This window comes from Phalacrocorax aristotelis, chromosome 2, assembly GCF_949628215.1.
Source record: "Phalacrocorax aristotelis chromosome 2, bGulAri2.1, whole genome shotgun sequence".
Lineage (NCBI taxonomy): Eukaryota > Metazoa > Chordata > Aves > Suliformes > Phalacrocoracidae > Phalacrocorax > Phalacrocorax aristotelis.
The window spans coordinates 62,839,559-62,854,147 of record NC_134277.1 but is presented as its reverse complement, the minus strand read 5'-3'; the positions used below and the strand labels follow the sequence as shown (position 1 = coordinate 62,854,147).

Genomic DNA, 14,589 nt, shown 5'->3' with positions numbered 1-14,589 from the left:
ACTGCTTCATCACTACCAGCAAACTTGGGCCTTAGTAGAAGAGAGAACCAGACACCAGCAAGGAAACAGAAGTGTGAAACCTTCCAACAGATTCATCTTAGTCAACTCAACTTCTCCTCAGGGGAGAAAGGTATCAAAATCTGGAGATTCTGTTCATGTTTATCTCCATTACACTTATTCCCTTCATGTTTCATGTTGTGCCTCAAATATCCTCAGGCAATTACATGGGTGAAAACTGACATGACTCCTGATCTAGAGCCGATATTTTAAAACAAAAAAATAGTCATACATCAGGTGGACATTATAGGCCTGATATCGCATTACAGGCTCTCATGAACTCTCAAAAATATTTTTCTTTGTTCCTCAAGAGCATATTACTTCTCCCAAAGTAATACCACTCTTCTTATCCCCACCCATCAGCTCCTCAAATACTAGCTATGATTTCCTTTCTCAAGAACATTTTATTAGGGACCATTCCACTTCAAACATTTATCTTCGATTCTGCTTCTACTTCTACTTCTTCAAGGGACACAGCCTGATAACCTGACCAGTTTTTGCAGCTGTCTCAGTTTAACAGATAGGCTTTCGCTCCAGTTTTAGCCTATGAGAAAAGATATCACACGGATATTGCCCAGAAGAGCCATTAACAAGTCCTATTAATATAACCCCGATCACACATACTCCCTGTAAAATTAGAAGTTGAATATGACTTACTTATCTCTTAATATCACACCTTCTATACAGGCACCAAACAACACTATACAGGAGAGATCTATTACTGAGACTGAAGGAAGATTACACTATAATCATATACATAGAAATAAAAACCACCATTTTTCACCTGGAGATGAAATAGAAATGTCCATGATAATGAAATGGGGGAGAGGGTTGTTTGTTTATTCTGGTTCTTTTATATTGGTTTTTGGTTGGTTGTTTTGGTTTTTAATTCTTTCCTGCTACAATTTTTAGTTCATGTTCTCTACAACAGTTGATTTATGAAGTATTGGAAGTAGCCAGTTCATGATATATCATGCAACACATATTTTATCATACAAATAAGCATCTGTGTCTTCTAGGTATTGAAGGATTAATAATTTCTACTGCTGGTAGTTTGCTTTTAAGATTTTCACTGGTTATACTGAGTATAACAAAGCAATCTGCCAACTGAAGCATGATGCCAAAAATTTCACTGAAAGTATCAATTATCTTGCAGTTTGAAGCACAAATAGAATATGGAATATGTACAAATACTTATATATACAGATGAAGTTTGATATATTTAAAATAATATTTATAAATTATATTTATGGTTTAGACAAATACTATACTCCGGCAACTCTCATGACTTTTCAATGAAAAAACCTATACTGTTATACCTACAGAATGTACACTGGAAAAAAAGAGTTAAAGCATAAAGGATACAAATAAAAGACGTAGTTGAAATAGCCAGAATTGTTCCAGTAGGAATAGATTTCTGAGCATCCTTAAGATCTCCAGATCTGTTTGAACCTGCCATAATACCTTAAAAAAGAGACCAAATTTATGTCATAAAAACAATTAATGCTAAGTCCATGTAAACAACTAATAGAATAGGATCTTTTAACTTAAGCCTGATTTAACATAGCATTACCAATGGAGCAGGCTACAGAAATGTATTATAATCCTGCACAAGTCCTCAATTTATACCTTCTTTTTATTCAGAAATTTGTGTTACCACCCATTGTTAACTGAACAAATTTCAAACAGCACCAAAAAGAGACAGATAAAAAGAATGAAAGAAGTATTTTCCAAATGTAACTTCAGAATTGTTTTTAAAATGGCAAAATATACAGGAATAGCAAAACACTGGAGATGGATGTCATAAACTAATGGGGATTTTGCAATTTTAGCCAGTGTGACCACATGCACTAACTTTCTACTAAACAGACCATACATAATAAGATATGCAAGTAAATCAATAAAGTAAATAATAAAAATATAGAAACAAAAGAGAAAGGAGTGGGCAGGAAGAAAAATGTGTAGGAAACAACAGGTACACATCCCTTTTGAATCTAACAAGAGAACAAAAATACCTTCTAGCACATGGGGGCGGTGGGGTTGAATTCAGAGTAACTGACTAATTTTGTGATCTTTCCTAGAATTGCCCTGACCACTGTTGGAGGCAAACACATGGAAGCTAATGTCAAGACATTCCAGTGCAAAAGCATTGTCTAACTCCATGTAATGAAACCCTAATCACAGGCTCAGATATGATGAGACATTGATAAAAGAGCCTGAAGTAGAGAAATGGGAACAGTGCGGGACAAGAACATGAATGTACACCTCCACCTGGTATTCTACTAGCCAACACTGCTGCAACTTCCTGTCAGAGTTCTGTTTTGTTACTCAATATTAAAATTACTTGAGCTGGGACTTTTGAAGAAAAGTTGCTCTGGTTCAGTCAAATGTATATAATTTTCCTCAGATCACAACTAGTCTAACCTTTAAGCCTGACAAAAAAAGTCTCTACTAGCTACAGTTTCAAAAAAGCACTGGACATTTAAACAAATCAAGGTGGTTCACAGCTTGAATACCTGAAACAATCATCTTAATATTCAACTGTTCTCTCACACATTTTGAGATTAAATTATTGTAAAGGCAAGCATCTTATTCTGAATTAGCATTTCATAACACATGGAGCTTTTCTTTTCTTTTCTTTCCAGACACAGAAAATCTCACTTAAACTGATTCCTTTTTTAAAGTCCTATAATCCCCTAAAATAACCAGCCACCAGCTATGTGCCTCTAGCACCAGAAAGTTTTAGGTACATTAAACTTGGACACACAGATCAGCAATATCATGTCATCAATAAATATTCACACACACACACAAAATAATCTTTTTTCAGCTGTAAGTACACATCCTCACTCAAGAAAAATTATTGCATGCACCTGTCACAGATGGGAAATAAATCCCTACAAGCATTGTGAAGTAGGTCATGATGTCTGTAAAAACATAAGGGAGTTCACCCATTTTTGTCTCTTCTGATGCAGCAACTGATGACTGAGCTTTTTTCTCAACTATTGATCCTTTTTCTGAATAGGTACTCCACAGGTTATCTATGAGGAAAAAAAAAGAAACAAAAAAACCCCCAAGAGCCAATGTCATCTCTCTGTTTCAGGATATTAAGTAGTAAGAATGCAATAATTGTATGAACCAGATGATGGTTTTGCTTTGAGTTTTTTTTGAACACAAAAATCATGAGGTTTCCCAACAATTCTCTTAAAGCCAAGAATGCAGCAGCAATATGATCAATACCAATTGTAACTGGTGGACATTCGCACTGTATGCCAGTAGAAATACAGTAGTGTATAGGATGTGTCTTACAAGATTTTTCTCTTCCATTAAAGAAAGATTTAGTTCTAGAATTAAATTCTAATGTAATAGTAGAATGTCCACTTATATTGCGGAGACATGTGGATGTATTATCAAGATGCATTTAAAAAAAAAATAAGGAAACTTATCTCCAGGTTCAGGCAATCTTAGCATATCTTAATAGTTCTTATATTTTGAGAAGCAGATCAAAAAAAGAAATGCTATTCAGCAGTAACTTGAGTTCTTTCAGACCTGCTGTACACAATAACCCTGGACAACAGTTCAGGGCTCAGCTGTTCATGGTGAGAGTACTCCACACAGTGACAAAAGCAGAGTAACCAGACTCCAGAAGAAAAATAAGCAAAAACACCAAAACCAACCACAAAGCAAATAAAAACCAGCAGAATGGCTCAAATTCCCCAACAAAGTAAGGATGCTTCTTCGATGAAGACTGACAGGTCAAAGAACCAGTAGCTTTTGAGAGCTTACTTTTGTGGAAAACACTGGTTGTAACCCTTGACAAGATGGTGACAACATGCAACATTAATTCTTATTTTAAAATGAGGTAAGTTGTCCTATCATATCAGAAAACACAAAGCAGATACTTTCCCTCCCTGTAAAGAGCCGAAGGATTTTACACCACAGAAATAAACAGTTCCCATGGATTGTCAAGATAATGGATCTGATAGCCAATTTTCAGCCATCCAGTACAACTTAAGGGAATTAAGTACAGTATTCTAAGTCTTCACAACAGCAAAAGGTTACCTTGAGCACAATAGGAGATTGACTCCAAATCTCTGTAAGTGACCAAAGATATGGTACTCACCCAGATTTGTAACAGAAACCTTACAATTGGTAAGCATATATAGAAGCACGCATAATAAATGTAAGAGACAGCAGAATGAGGATTAAAAGGAAAGTATTAATTGCTACAGAATTATATGTGCATTGGTTCATTCAAATGAAGAGGAATAACAAACTGATCTAGAGAAGACCAAAGCCATAAAGAGAAGAGTTAAGGAAATAAGAGAATTGTAATTAGCAAAGATTTGAAGAGTGACATAAAACAAGACAAGATCTCCAAATTATCATCCACTCCCTAGAGAGCATAAAAAGAAAGTCCAAAAGTCAGCTTGCCATTGCCAAAAGCACTAAATACTTAATGAGGACTCAATAGCCTCTGTCTTTTATTCAGTATGACACAGACGTGACAATGGCCTGAGCACTCCAATGCATACAGCTCTAATTGTGGAAGTGTGTGCGCCAGCATGAGTGGGTAAACTAAGCTTAGAGATTTTGTAAAATATAAATCACTTTCCCCTTTCATAAGATGTTACACAGAACTATTACACTAATATCCTATTCTCTTTTTCCCAAAAGTGATAATCCAAGTGGACTTAGAGTGAGGAAAAACAGTCACTTTTCAGAAGAGTCCAGACATCTGTGGGAGGTGTTTCCTTTCCAGGACCATTCATGGGTTGCTGAGGCTCCTCTAGCAACATTTAGGGATACATAAACAAGATCTGGTACAATATATCTAACCCAACAACATGCTACGATGAAGCAGAACGATGTTGATGAAAGCTGTTTCCAGAATTATCTCATAACTGTTAAGACCACATTCACAGGCATGTTTGGTCAGCTATTTGTAGAATGACTTATTATTGTCATACATCTTCCATGAATATTGTCTTAAGAGGTGCATACTTACTGTATACAAGTGCCCAGTAAATGGCATGAGGACTTGTCATGCCTGGGTGTCTCAGGAAGCATGTGCTATCAAAGTATTCCCAGCCACAGCTGACGAAACTTAAATGCACAGAGTCTGCAGCTGCGAAGTCTTCACACAAAGCAGAACACATGCCATCAGTGGAGGAAAATCCTCTCTGAGAAACCTTTGCCAGTCAAGTTCAAGCTTACATTAGGTATCAGAACATGTGCTTACACACAGCAAGCATGACAGGTGATCCACTTAATTCAGTCTTAGCATTATGTGACACTAGGATAGTGAAATGTACTTTTTTACAGTAGTGCTAGCTCAAAGAAACGTTGATCAATGAACAGAACCAGAGCACATTTTTTCCAAAAGTAGAAAAATTAGTACTCGGCCCGAAACCTCCAAGAATACTGAAAGACCTGAGGTGCTAACTACAAGTTTACCTGAAATCATATTGCTACCCAAGGACTGAAACATGACAAACATACGGCCAACTTTTTAAGAGAGTTTCAGAGAGATGAGAAGATTAAAGGCTCAAAAGTAGCATCTGCACATGAACAACTGATAGCAACAACAGCAATGGATAAGAGAAGTAAATACATGGGTATTATCTTTGAGTTCTGACAGAATCAGCATCCATTGACAGTTGTTTCTTGAATTTTGAGGGACTGGGGAAGTCTCAGCATAGCTTTTGCAAAAGAAAGTTGTCAGAAGTATCCAAGTTCCTTGAGGAAAACATAAATTAAGGCAATCCACTTAATTTAGCCCACCCAGACTCCCCATGTTTTTGAAAGATTCCTCACCCAAGGAATCTATAGTAGCCATGGGATAAGAGGAAAACTCACATGGATTAAAAAAATGGTTCAGAGATAGAAAACAGGTAAAAGGAAATGCAAATGCAGTTTTATAATGCAGGAAAGTCACCAGTAAGCTTCCACAAGGATCAACAGCAGGATGTAACCAGTGCTTTCCAGTACACTCAAACAGCCTGGAAAAAGAAGCTAATAGCAAGATGAGAAAGCTTACTGGTAATATTCATTCAAAATTGTAGAAGCAAAACCAACTGCAAAGAACTACAGGAAAACCGTATCTGACTCAGTAACTGAACAGAATGCACTTGCTGAAATTCACTACAGGTAAGCATCAAGCAATGAACACCCGAGATGTATCCCTCACATGGATCTTTCAGCAAACTCTCAACAGTTGTTGGAGATCTTAGCATTACGTGACAGTAGAATAGCGAAATGCACTTTTATACATTAGTGCTAGTTCAAAGAAATGTCAACCAGTGAACAGAACCAAAGCACACTTTTCCAAAAGAAGAAAAATTAGTACTCAGCCTGAAACCTCCAAAAGCAGAACAGCAGTTTAAAGCTTACATTGTAGCAAAAAAAATTAGAACACAGTTGTCTTCTCAGCTCAGGCACGAAACAAACATTCAGGAAAATTTGTAGATACGCTTGTGGCAAAATATTAAATACATAGAACAAACCCTAAGTCACATTCCTTGTAACAAACATTTCAATCAAAAAGAATTTCATTTGAGGAAAGTAGGTGATTTTTTTAAACACACAAATTTAGAATCAGAGAAGCCTATGCTTCACTTAGTATCTTTTTATGTATTTGTACACTTCGTATTTGATATTTTAAACTGAATTACTATTGCAGTAGCAATTGTTTAGTGTACCTAAGGAAAGTGGCATATTTATATAAATCAAACCTTATTTTAAAGGAAAGCAGGGGAGAGGCATCAGAATATTCATTTCATCCGCAGAAACATTCTTGGTATACAACACAATCTATTAAATGACCCAAGTGCAACTGGAATCCCAAGCTACCACAACTGCACAGGAATGTAAACAGATGAAAATCTATACTTTGTAGAACATCTGTCCAAATGCTAGACCAGAAGCTAGAAAGACTGCTTTTCTCCAGACCCACCACTAACTTGCTGTACCACACTGAACAAGCCACAGGACTTCACTCCTCAATGCACCACCTGTAAATTGGAAACAAGGTCTCTCTCAGGAGAGTTTGAGAATGTATTAACAAACAGCTTATTGAAATAAGTGTATTTGCCATACAAAAGAGCTAAACACTTTAAAAAAAATTAGCTGTCATAGTCTTTCCTACTTTTTTCTTTTTTTAATAGAACAATGGCTTTTGAAGGAGTGCCTATAAAACTCCAATGATCCCCAAATTAAAGCATTTGATACTAAGTTTCTAAAACCAGACTGGAACTTTACAGGAGGAAGCATGCTCCAGGTAGCAACCTTTGATGCAAACAGATTAGAGCTGAATAAGTAGTGACAGGCTAGACCACTACGTTACTGAACAGCTACCCGTCAAATTAACGTCCAAGAATTTGTAAATCACTGTGCTTTCCAACTTACCGCTTAGAACTCCACTCATTATTCCTGGTATCCCTTGAATTTCCGTTACATTATTGAGACTAAAGTAGTCATCACATGTAGCATTAAGCAAAGAACTATCGCAGAATAGGCTCCACAACGTTGTAGTCTTTGTTTCATTATTGCTTTCAGTAAATTTGGCACAGACATCAAAGCTGCGTTTTGACAGTGTACGGTTTCCAAGGAGACAAATACTATTAAAAAAAAAAAACAACCACACAGAGTGATCCTTCAATAAAGCATCATGCATTAAACCATTTTTTTGTTCGTTAGACTTCTTCGGAAACCTATTATTTATAGTACCTATCTTATGGCCTATACTACATCTACTAAAATAGTATAGAATCTCTGCACATGAAACTATAATCAATAATCTTTAAAACACAGATCAAACATTTCTACTTTAAGGTATTAAAAGTTATTTTGCCTTCTGGTTTATTCTTTGGAAAATATGATCAACTCAAGCAGCTTGGCCACTAAATAACAGAGATAATGACTCATTCAGTCCTACAAGAAAGAAGTGAAATCAAGTAATACTTAATATAATGATAAGCCTGATCAAGAAAATGCAACAGTAAGATTAAGCAAGTATGTCATGCCCTTTTCTAGCAAATAAATATTTTAGATGGCACTCAAAATCCAAAAGATAGAAAATAAGCCAGGAGGGTTAAACAGCAGAATTTTAAACCACTGATGGGAGTACAAATTAAAGAATCATGTAGCAGGACGCAATTACTCAGAAATGAAATAAAATTAGAAAGACAGGACAGTTTGCAAGAAGCAAATTCCTAACAGTAAAAAATATTAAGGATCTAGGAATATTTCTTTGCTAAGCTACACAAAAGATGTTTAGGAGATATCTATTCCAGGCTTGCTTAATAATGAAGTTATACAATATATCTACAAAGATGAAAGAAGGAACATCAAATAAAACCTTTGTGTTAGGAAGACAAGTCAAAGAACACATAGTACACATCTAATACTTCTGAAGGAGGTCAGTTAAGAAGCTGATAACAAATAGTAAAAACATACCACTTGGTATACCACTTAGAACAAAATATACTAAGATGAGCAGAATATTGACCTAGCGCAATATCCTGTTTCTGATAGAAATTAAGAGTAGATGCCTTGAGAAGAGTACAGGACACAGGTACCGCTTCAGGGTATGGCATCACATGGAAGTTGAGCAGATTTAACAGAGCTCCTGCTAAGAAGATCATCTTGCCATTTGCCTTCCTCATTTTTCTTCTTAATTGCTACTGATTTGATGACCCTATAGCAGCGGGCAAGTTGATTTAACCCATGGAAACTTCTTCCAATTTGATTCAACTAGGCAATCATGAGGTAAACTATTTTACCATCTACACAATAGGCAAACCTAATGGAGCTTAATGAGACCAGCCTAACTAACCAGCTAAGTGGAAGATGGTCTTTTTAGTGACCAGCTCACCACAAGATCAGCTTTACCATAATATAACACCACCCCCGAGTTTCTCAATTTGAGGCAGACTGGCCAAAAATGTGAACTATTATATTTACTGGATGGTAACCTTTATTATTTTTTCCCCTCAAACAATAATGTATCACAGTAGAAACCACAGATAAGGTTTCCAGGAACTTGGTAATAAGTCTTACCAATGCTACATATCCAGGTAAACCCTCCTTTACCTATATAGGTGACTAAAAGATTTAGATATCTCCCTACTGAAGGTTACAGTTTCTTAGAAATTCAAGTCTTCTTCAGAAAAACGTCAATTTTGAACACATTTTTATTTTTTCAATAGAAGACTTAATATGGTTTCACAGTACAGTCCACAAATACTGCTTTAATGCTCAATTTGTAATGCAACCGAACACTTCAAAGTACTATGGAGTCTCCAACAATCATAAAGCAAAGGATGACCTCAGTCCTGCATAACAGATGGTACTTCACAACAAAAGTTACCAAGCTGTTCTACTAACATGGTAATCTGTATCATTTTGTTAGCTCTCAAATCAGAAAAAGATGCACAGAAGTGCAACTCATGTTCTCATAACTGGACAAAGAAATAATTCTCAGTGAGCTAAGAGGTACAATCTAGAAGGGTTAAGAAGCATATATGCCATGTGTGACAACAATAACATTTTATCTTATTAACAAGAAGATAGAAAGCCTTCATAAACACAAATGAATTTAACACTGCAATGTCTCCATTTTAAGTAGAGAGAAATGGAAGTTTCACAAGTTGCCTCATGACAAAAAGTTTGAAAGCGTCTTTCTTTTGTAACTATGCTTCATAACTACAATGTTTTCTTGAAGTTTTAACTTTATTCTATAGGATTTTAGTTTAATTCTTTAGATAAAGCACCTATATTTACTGTCAGCATAAACCACCTTCCTGTTCTTTAGGTGTGGATGGAATAATGGCCAGTAACTGTAAGTACCAAAGAACATTTTTTCCAGAGTATCATGTCTTACGATCAATGAGAGAAAGATTTGGATAGGTAATTCAGAACAACGAATGAGCACATAATTGCCTAACACACATAAAACCTTCTACTGAAGCCAATGTGCTTAACGTTTACCTTAAAACATGCTATGGTTATGGTAGCTATTCCCTCCCCACACTTTTTTTTTTTTAATAACCCACACTACTTAAAGATATTGCACTTACGGAAAGTCAGGTGGGTCAAAAGCAGTCTTAATCACTCCAGCATATATGGCAATGATGGAAAGAATCACACAGGCAAGGAAGACCAGTGCAAGCTTGTTGACATACTTTACTCCCACAAAAACTACTATGGCCATTAGAATGATAATACATGTTCCATAAACTCTCATGTTGTTCAGCATAGCCTCTGCTTCATCAGCAGCACTTTCTGCTTTAAATATAGCAGCACTCGGAGAAATGTAGGTCTGCAAAAGATACAGTGAACTATCATACATCTACTAACAAACATTTTATTAATAAATCATTTACTTGAACTTCTATTACAACGTCAGTTTTATTCCTTCACAAACCAGTTCAACCAGATGACACAGGAATTTAGGAAGTGTAGAGGTAAAAGGAAGGGATGAAGAAAAATGAGTTTTGAGAATGAGGTACTGCGTTTGATCCAGTTTCTTCTCTTCCCTTTAAGAGTTTCCACTCCTCAAATTCATGTCTCTGCCAGACAGGAAAAAACATTAAGGACCCTTGACAATTTACAAAACTTAAAAGAAAAAACCCAAATGAAAAACTAGGTCACACACTGAGCTCAAACCTGATATACCCTAGATTAGTTTGAAGCATTTGCTGATTGATAATTCCATTGACTGAAACAAAATATGAAGAATCAAACAAAAGCACAGTTAAAAAAAACTAAAAATGTTTTCAGTACTATAGTCCCTGCACTATATTTCATAAAATTCAAAGATACTTTAAACATTATACCTTGAAAAAATGTTTTATGCTGTGACTCTGTGTGTGGTTACCTTTATTTTTAATCTGAAACTGCAACAGCACAATTTAAGATTAGTGTGGCGAAGCTTAGTCCTGTGCTAGAACACATAATTTAAACAGACAATTTAAAGAGAATCAAACAGGATTCTCTTAAGGATCTCTATTTCATATAATTTTGTTCTGGATTCTACCTGAAAAGAAGGTGGAAGCACAGCTTATACGACTTACGCCGATAAATGTAAATTAGAAGACCAACTCTGACCTATAGTTCTGAGACATTTGTGTACATGATAAAGATATCTTTATTCCTTCTTCTAACACCTTAGGGGAGTACTGGGGCTTGAGGCAGCTCTGCTCCTTTAAAACAACTGCTATACTGGCTATCCTTAAATAATCTATCTTCTAAAAGCAGGAAGAAACTTTGAGCAGGAAGCCATCCTGGTATGTTCAGAACCAAAATCCAAAAATAGACATAAGCAAGTCTTTACTAGTATTTTCTTTAAAATTCGTTTAATTAGCTTAAACTAAATTTTAATTTAAATTTAAATCTAGTAAATTATTTACTAGAGTGCTAGAAGAGATGCAAATTTTCACATCACCATGAAAGAAAACAAAAAAGGCAAAACAAAAAACTGATTACAGATAGAGTATTTACATATTTTAAAAAAAAAAAAGAAATCCAACATTGTGATGTTGCAGAAGTATCAGGCTCTGCATGGAGGTACTCCAGAAGGTTTTCCTGTGCACTTTGTTGCCCTGCTCTTCACAGCCTTTGCTGGGGAAAGCCACAGGCAGATGACCAATTTCTACCCCTCTAAATAAACCATGTCCCAGTGAAGAGGGGAAAAACAAACAAATAAAAAAATCCAAACAAACAAAAAAGGCACAAGTATTGTGGGTTTGTGGCTATGACACTATGACAGCTGTTTGCTCTGGTCTTCTGCCAGATATGATGTTCTGGGAGGCTTTTTACTTTTAATTCAATACCTGAAACCCATACATGTTTATTAGCAGTACGTAAAACCAGTGTAACTCAAGTAGGGAGAACAGAGCACCAAATCCAAACCACAACGTGACATGGTGCTAGCATTGTTAATATAGATCAGATCTCACAAGCTAACAGGAGTGCGTGAGGACTGTCTCTAATTTCAAATTCAGGCTTTTCTGAATTTATGACATGGGTCACAGTAAGTAACAAGGAGGAATTCTGAAGTACCTCCTGTGCATATCTGCACAGTTGTGATACGATGACCAATAACTCTCTGACCCCTCGGATGAGGCAAAGCCACAGTAGCTGGGCTATTGCCATACAGGCAGTCTTCCACAGAATCTTTAGAACAATATGAAATTTCCAAGCCAGTAGTCTGAAAAGGAGGAAGGGGGTAGATTCTTAATTCCTGCCTCATGGGAGACGTACCCTTCATGTCCTCCTTAACCTTTCATTGTGCAGCAGCTTTCACCAGTGCACATGGCAGTGCCAAGCACTGAGAAGCTGAAAAGTTTCTGTGAGTTATCCTGGGAACGCTTGTCTGATGCCAAGTCCAATGAGTTTCATTTGGAAGAAAGATGAGTCCTCCTAGACCTTAAGAAAGCATGGCTTAAGAGGACTTATGCCATACTTACCCAGAGTAAGCAGAAATGTAGAGCCACCTAGGTGTGTTGACTGCTTACTATAAAGTAGTTGCCAGAGTTAAAAATCTTAGTCATGATCTCAAAACTACAAGAGTAAAATGGAAAATTAATGCCGGTAGATACAAAGTAAGTAGAAGCTCCCCTGAAGAGCTCACTAAAGGATTCAGGGCTCAAAGGCATACAGTCTGGGAAAAAGTAAACAAGATATATATTGAGAATTTACTTACAGCAAGACAACAACAAAAAAAACACCCAAAATGCAAAAACCTCAAGACACTGAAAAGACAAAGGATGAGTAATATAATGAAATCCACATGCTTGTTAAAACTTGTGTGAATGACAAGGAAAGGAACCAAAACCTTCTTGTGTTAGATTGGAGAAAGAGAACAAGAGAGAAGAGAACAAGAGAGAAGAGAACAAGAGAGAAGAGAACAAGAGAGAAGAGAACAAGAGAGAAGAGAACAAGAGAGAAGAGAACAAGAGAGAAGAGAACAAGAGAGAAGAGAACAAGAGAGAAGAGAACAAGAGAGAAGAGAACAAGAGAGAAGAGAACAAGAGAGAAGAGAACAAGAGAGAAGAGAACAAGAGAGAAGAGAACAAGAGAGAAGAGAACAAGAGAGAAGAGAACAAGAGAGAAGAGAACAAGAGAGAAGAGAACAAGAGAGAAGAGAACAAGAGAGAAGAGAACAAGAGAGAAGAGAACAAGAGAGAAGAGAACAAGAGAGAAGAGAACAAGAGAGAAGAGAACAAGAGAGAAGAGAACAAGAGAGAAGAGAACAAGAGAGAAGAGAACAAGAGAGAAGAGAACAAGAGAGAAGAGAACAAGAGAGAAGAGAACAAGAGAGAAGAGAACAAGAGAGAAGAGAACAAGAGAGAAGAGAACAAGAGAGAAGAGAACAAGAGAGAAGAGAACAAGAGAGAAGAGAACAAGAGAGAAGAGAACAAGAGAGAAGAGAACAAGAGAGAAGAGAACAAAAAGAGAAGAGAACAAAAAGAGAAGAGAACAAAAAGAGAAGAGAACAAAAAGAGAAGAGAACAAAAAGAGAAGAGAACAAAAAGAGAAGAGAACAAAAAGAGAAGAGAACAAAAAGAGAAGAGAACAAAAAGAGAAGAGAACAAAAAGAGAAGAGAACAAAAAGAGAAGAGAACAAAAAGAGAAGAGAACAAAAAGAGAAGAGAACAAAAAGAGAAGAGAACAAAAAGAGAAGAGAACAAAAAGAGAAGAGAACAAAAAGAGAAGAGAACAAAAAGAGAAGAGAACAAAAAGAGAAGAGAACAAAAAGAGAAGAGAACAAAAAGAGAAGAGAACAAAAAGAGAAGAGAACAAAAGAGAAGAGAAAAGAGTAAAATTTCACTCAGAGTTGAAGAAAAAGGAGACTCCAAAGCAAAAAAGGTAAACTGACTCTCAAGATGAAATCTTTAGCTTTTCAATTCCAAGTCTAAGATGACCTAAAGGAAGTGCTATATGTCTCTGTGCATTTTTGTATGTTGTCCTCTCCTTTTCCAAACAACACAGAAGCACAAAAAGTTTGATCCACATATTTTGCTAAGTTTGCTGTGGTGTACCATGAACATATGCAGACAAACATTTAAAGAAGAAATTAATTCCTTCACATTTGTAAATAAACAATTTTTTAAAAAAAGTAGAATAACTGACTTAGCATCACTAAATCCAAATGACATTTCAGAGGCCCTGGAAATAGGCATTGTCAACTATGATTTAATCCGCAACGTAACGTGACATTTCATTAAGGACTGCGCTATTTCTTGGGGCATTTTTTGTCATTTTTGGTACAAAAGTTGTAGGTTTAAGTTGGTACAAAAATCACTGAATTAGATCTTAAAATGTCTCCAAAGTCTGCCTGTTGATCTAATGTTCTTTTCTGCAAAATCTACTGAAATATTTACTATTTCTTTTTCATCTCCAGTTTGGTCCTATACATCTAGTTTTGGAATTTTAGGTATGTCTTACTAAAAGTAATAGTTTTCCTTGCAACTCTATAGGCGTACAGTAGCACAGGCATAATTTATGGGATATTTGGTATTCGGGACA

The 14,589-nt window shown here is 36.1% G+C and overlaps 1 protein-coding gene across 4 annotated transcripts in view; it reads right to left on the bottom strand.

Moving 5' to 3' along the window:
• The window catches only part of LOC142052925 (solute carrier family 12 member 7-like), a 69,203-nt gene that overhangs the window by 27,224 nt on the left and 27,390 nt on the right, over window positions 1–14,589 (bottom strand). For 3 of the 4 annotated variants that reach the window (XM_075083794.1, XM_075083796.1, XM_075083795.1), the window contains exons 7-11: window positions 10,137–10,378; window positions 7,465–7,676; window positions 2,931–3,098; window positions 1,423–1,521; window positions 715–772 (exon numbers count right to left, since the gene is read on the bottom strand). In XM_075083794.1, the coding sequence (XP_074939895.1) occupies window positions 715–772; window positions 1,423–1,521; window positions 2,931–3,098; window positions 7,465–7,676; window positions 10,137–10,378 (779 nt within the window). Of the gene's footprint in view, window positions 1–714; window positions 773–1,422; window positions 1,522–2,930; window positions 3,099–7,464; window positions 7,677–10,136; window positions 10,379–12,120; window positions 12,269–14,589 lie in introns of all 4 variants that reach the window. The other variant, XM_075083797.1, reaches the window with a different exon arrangement.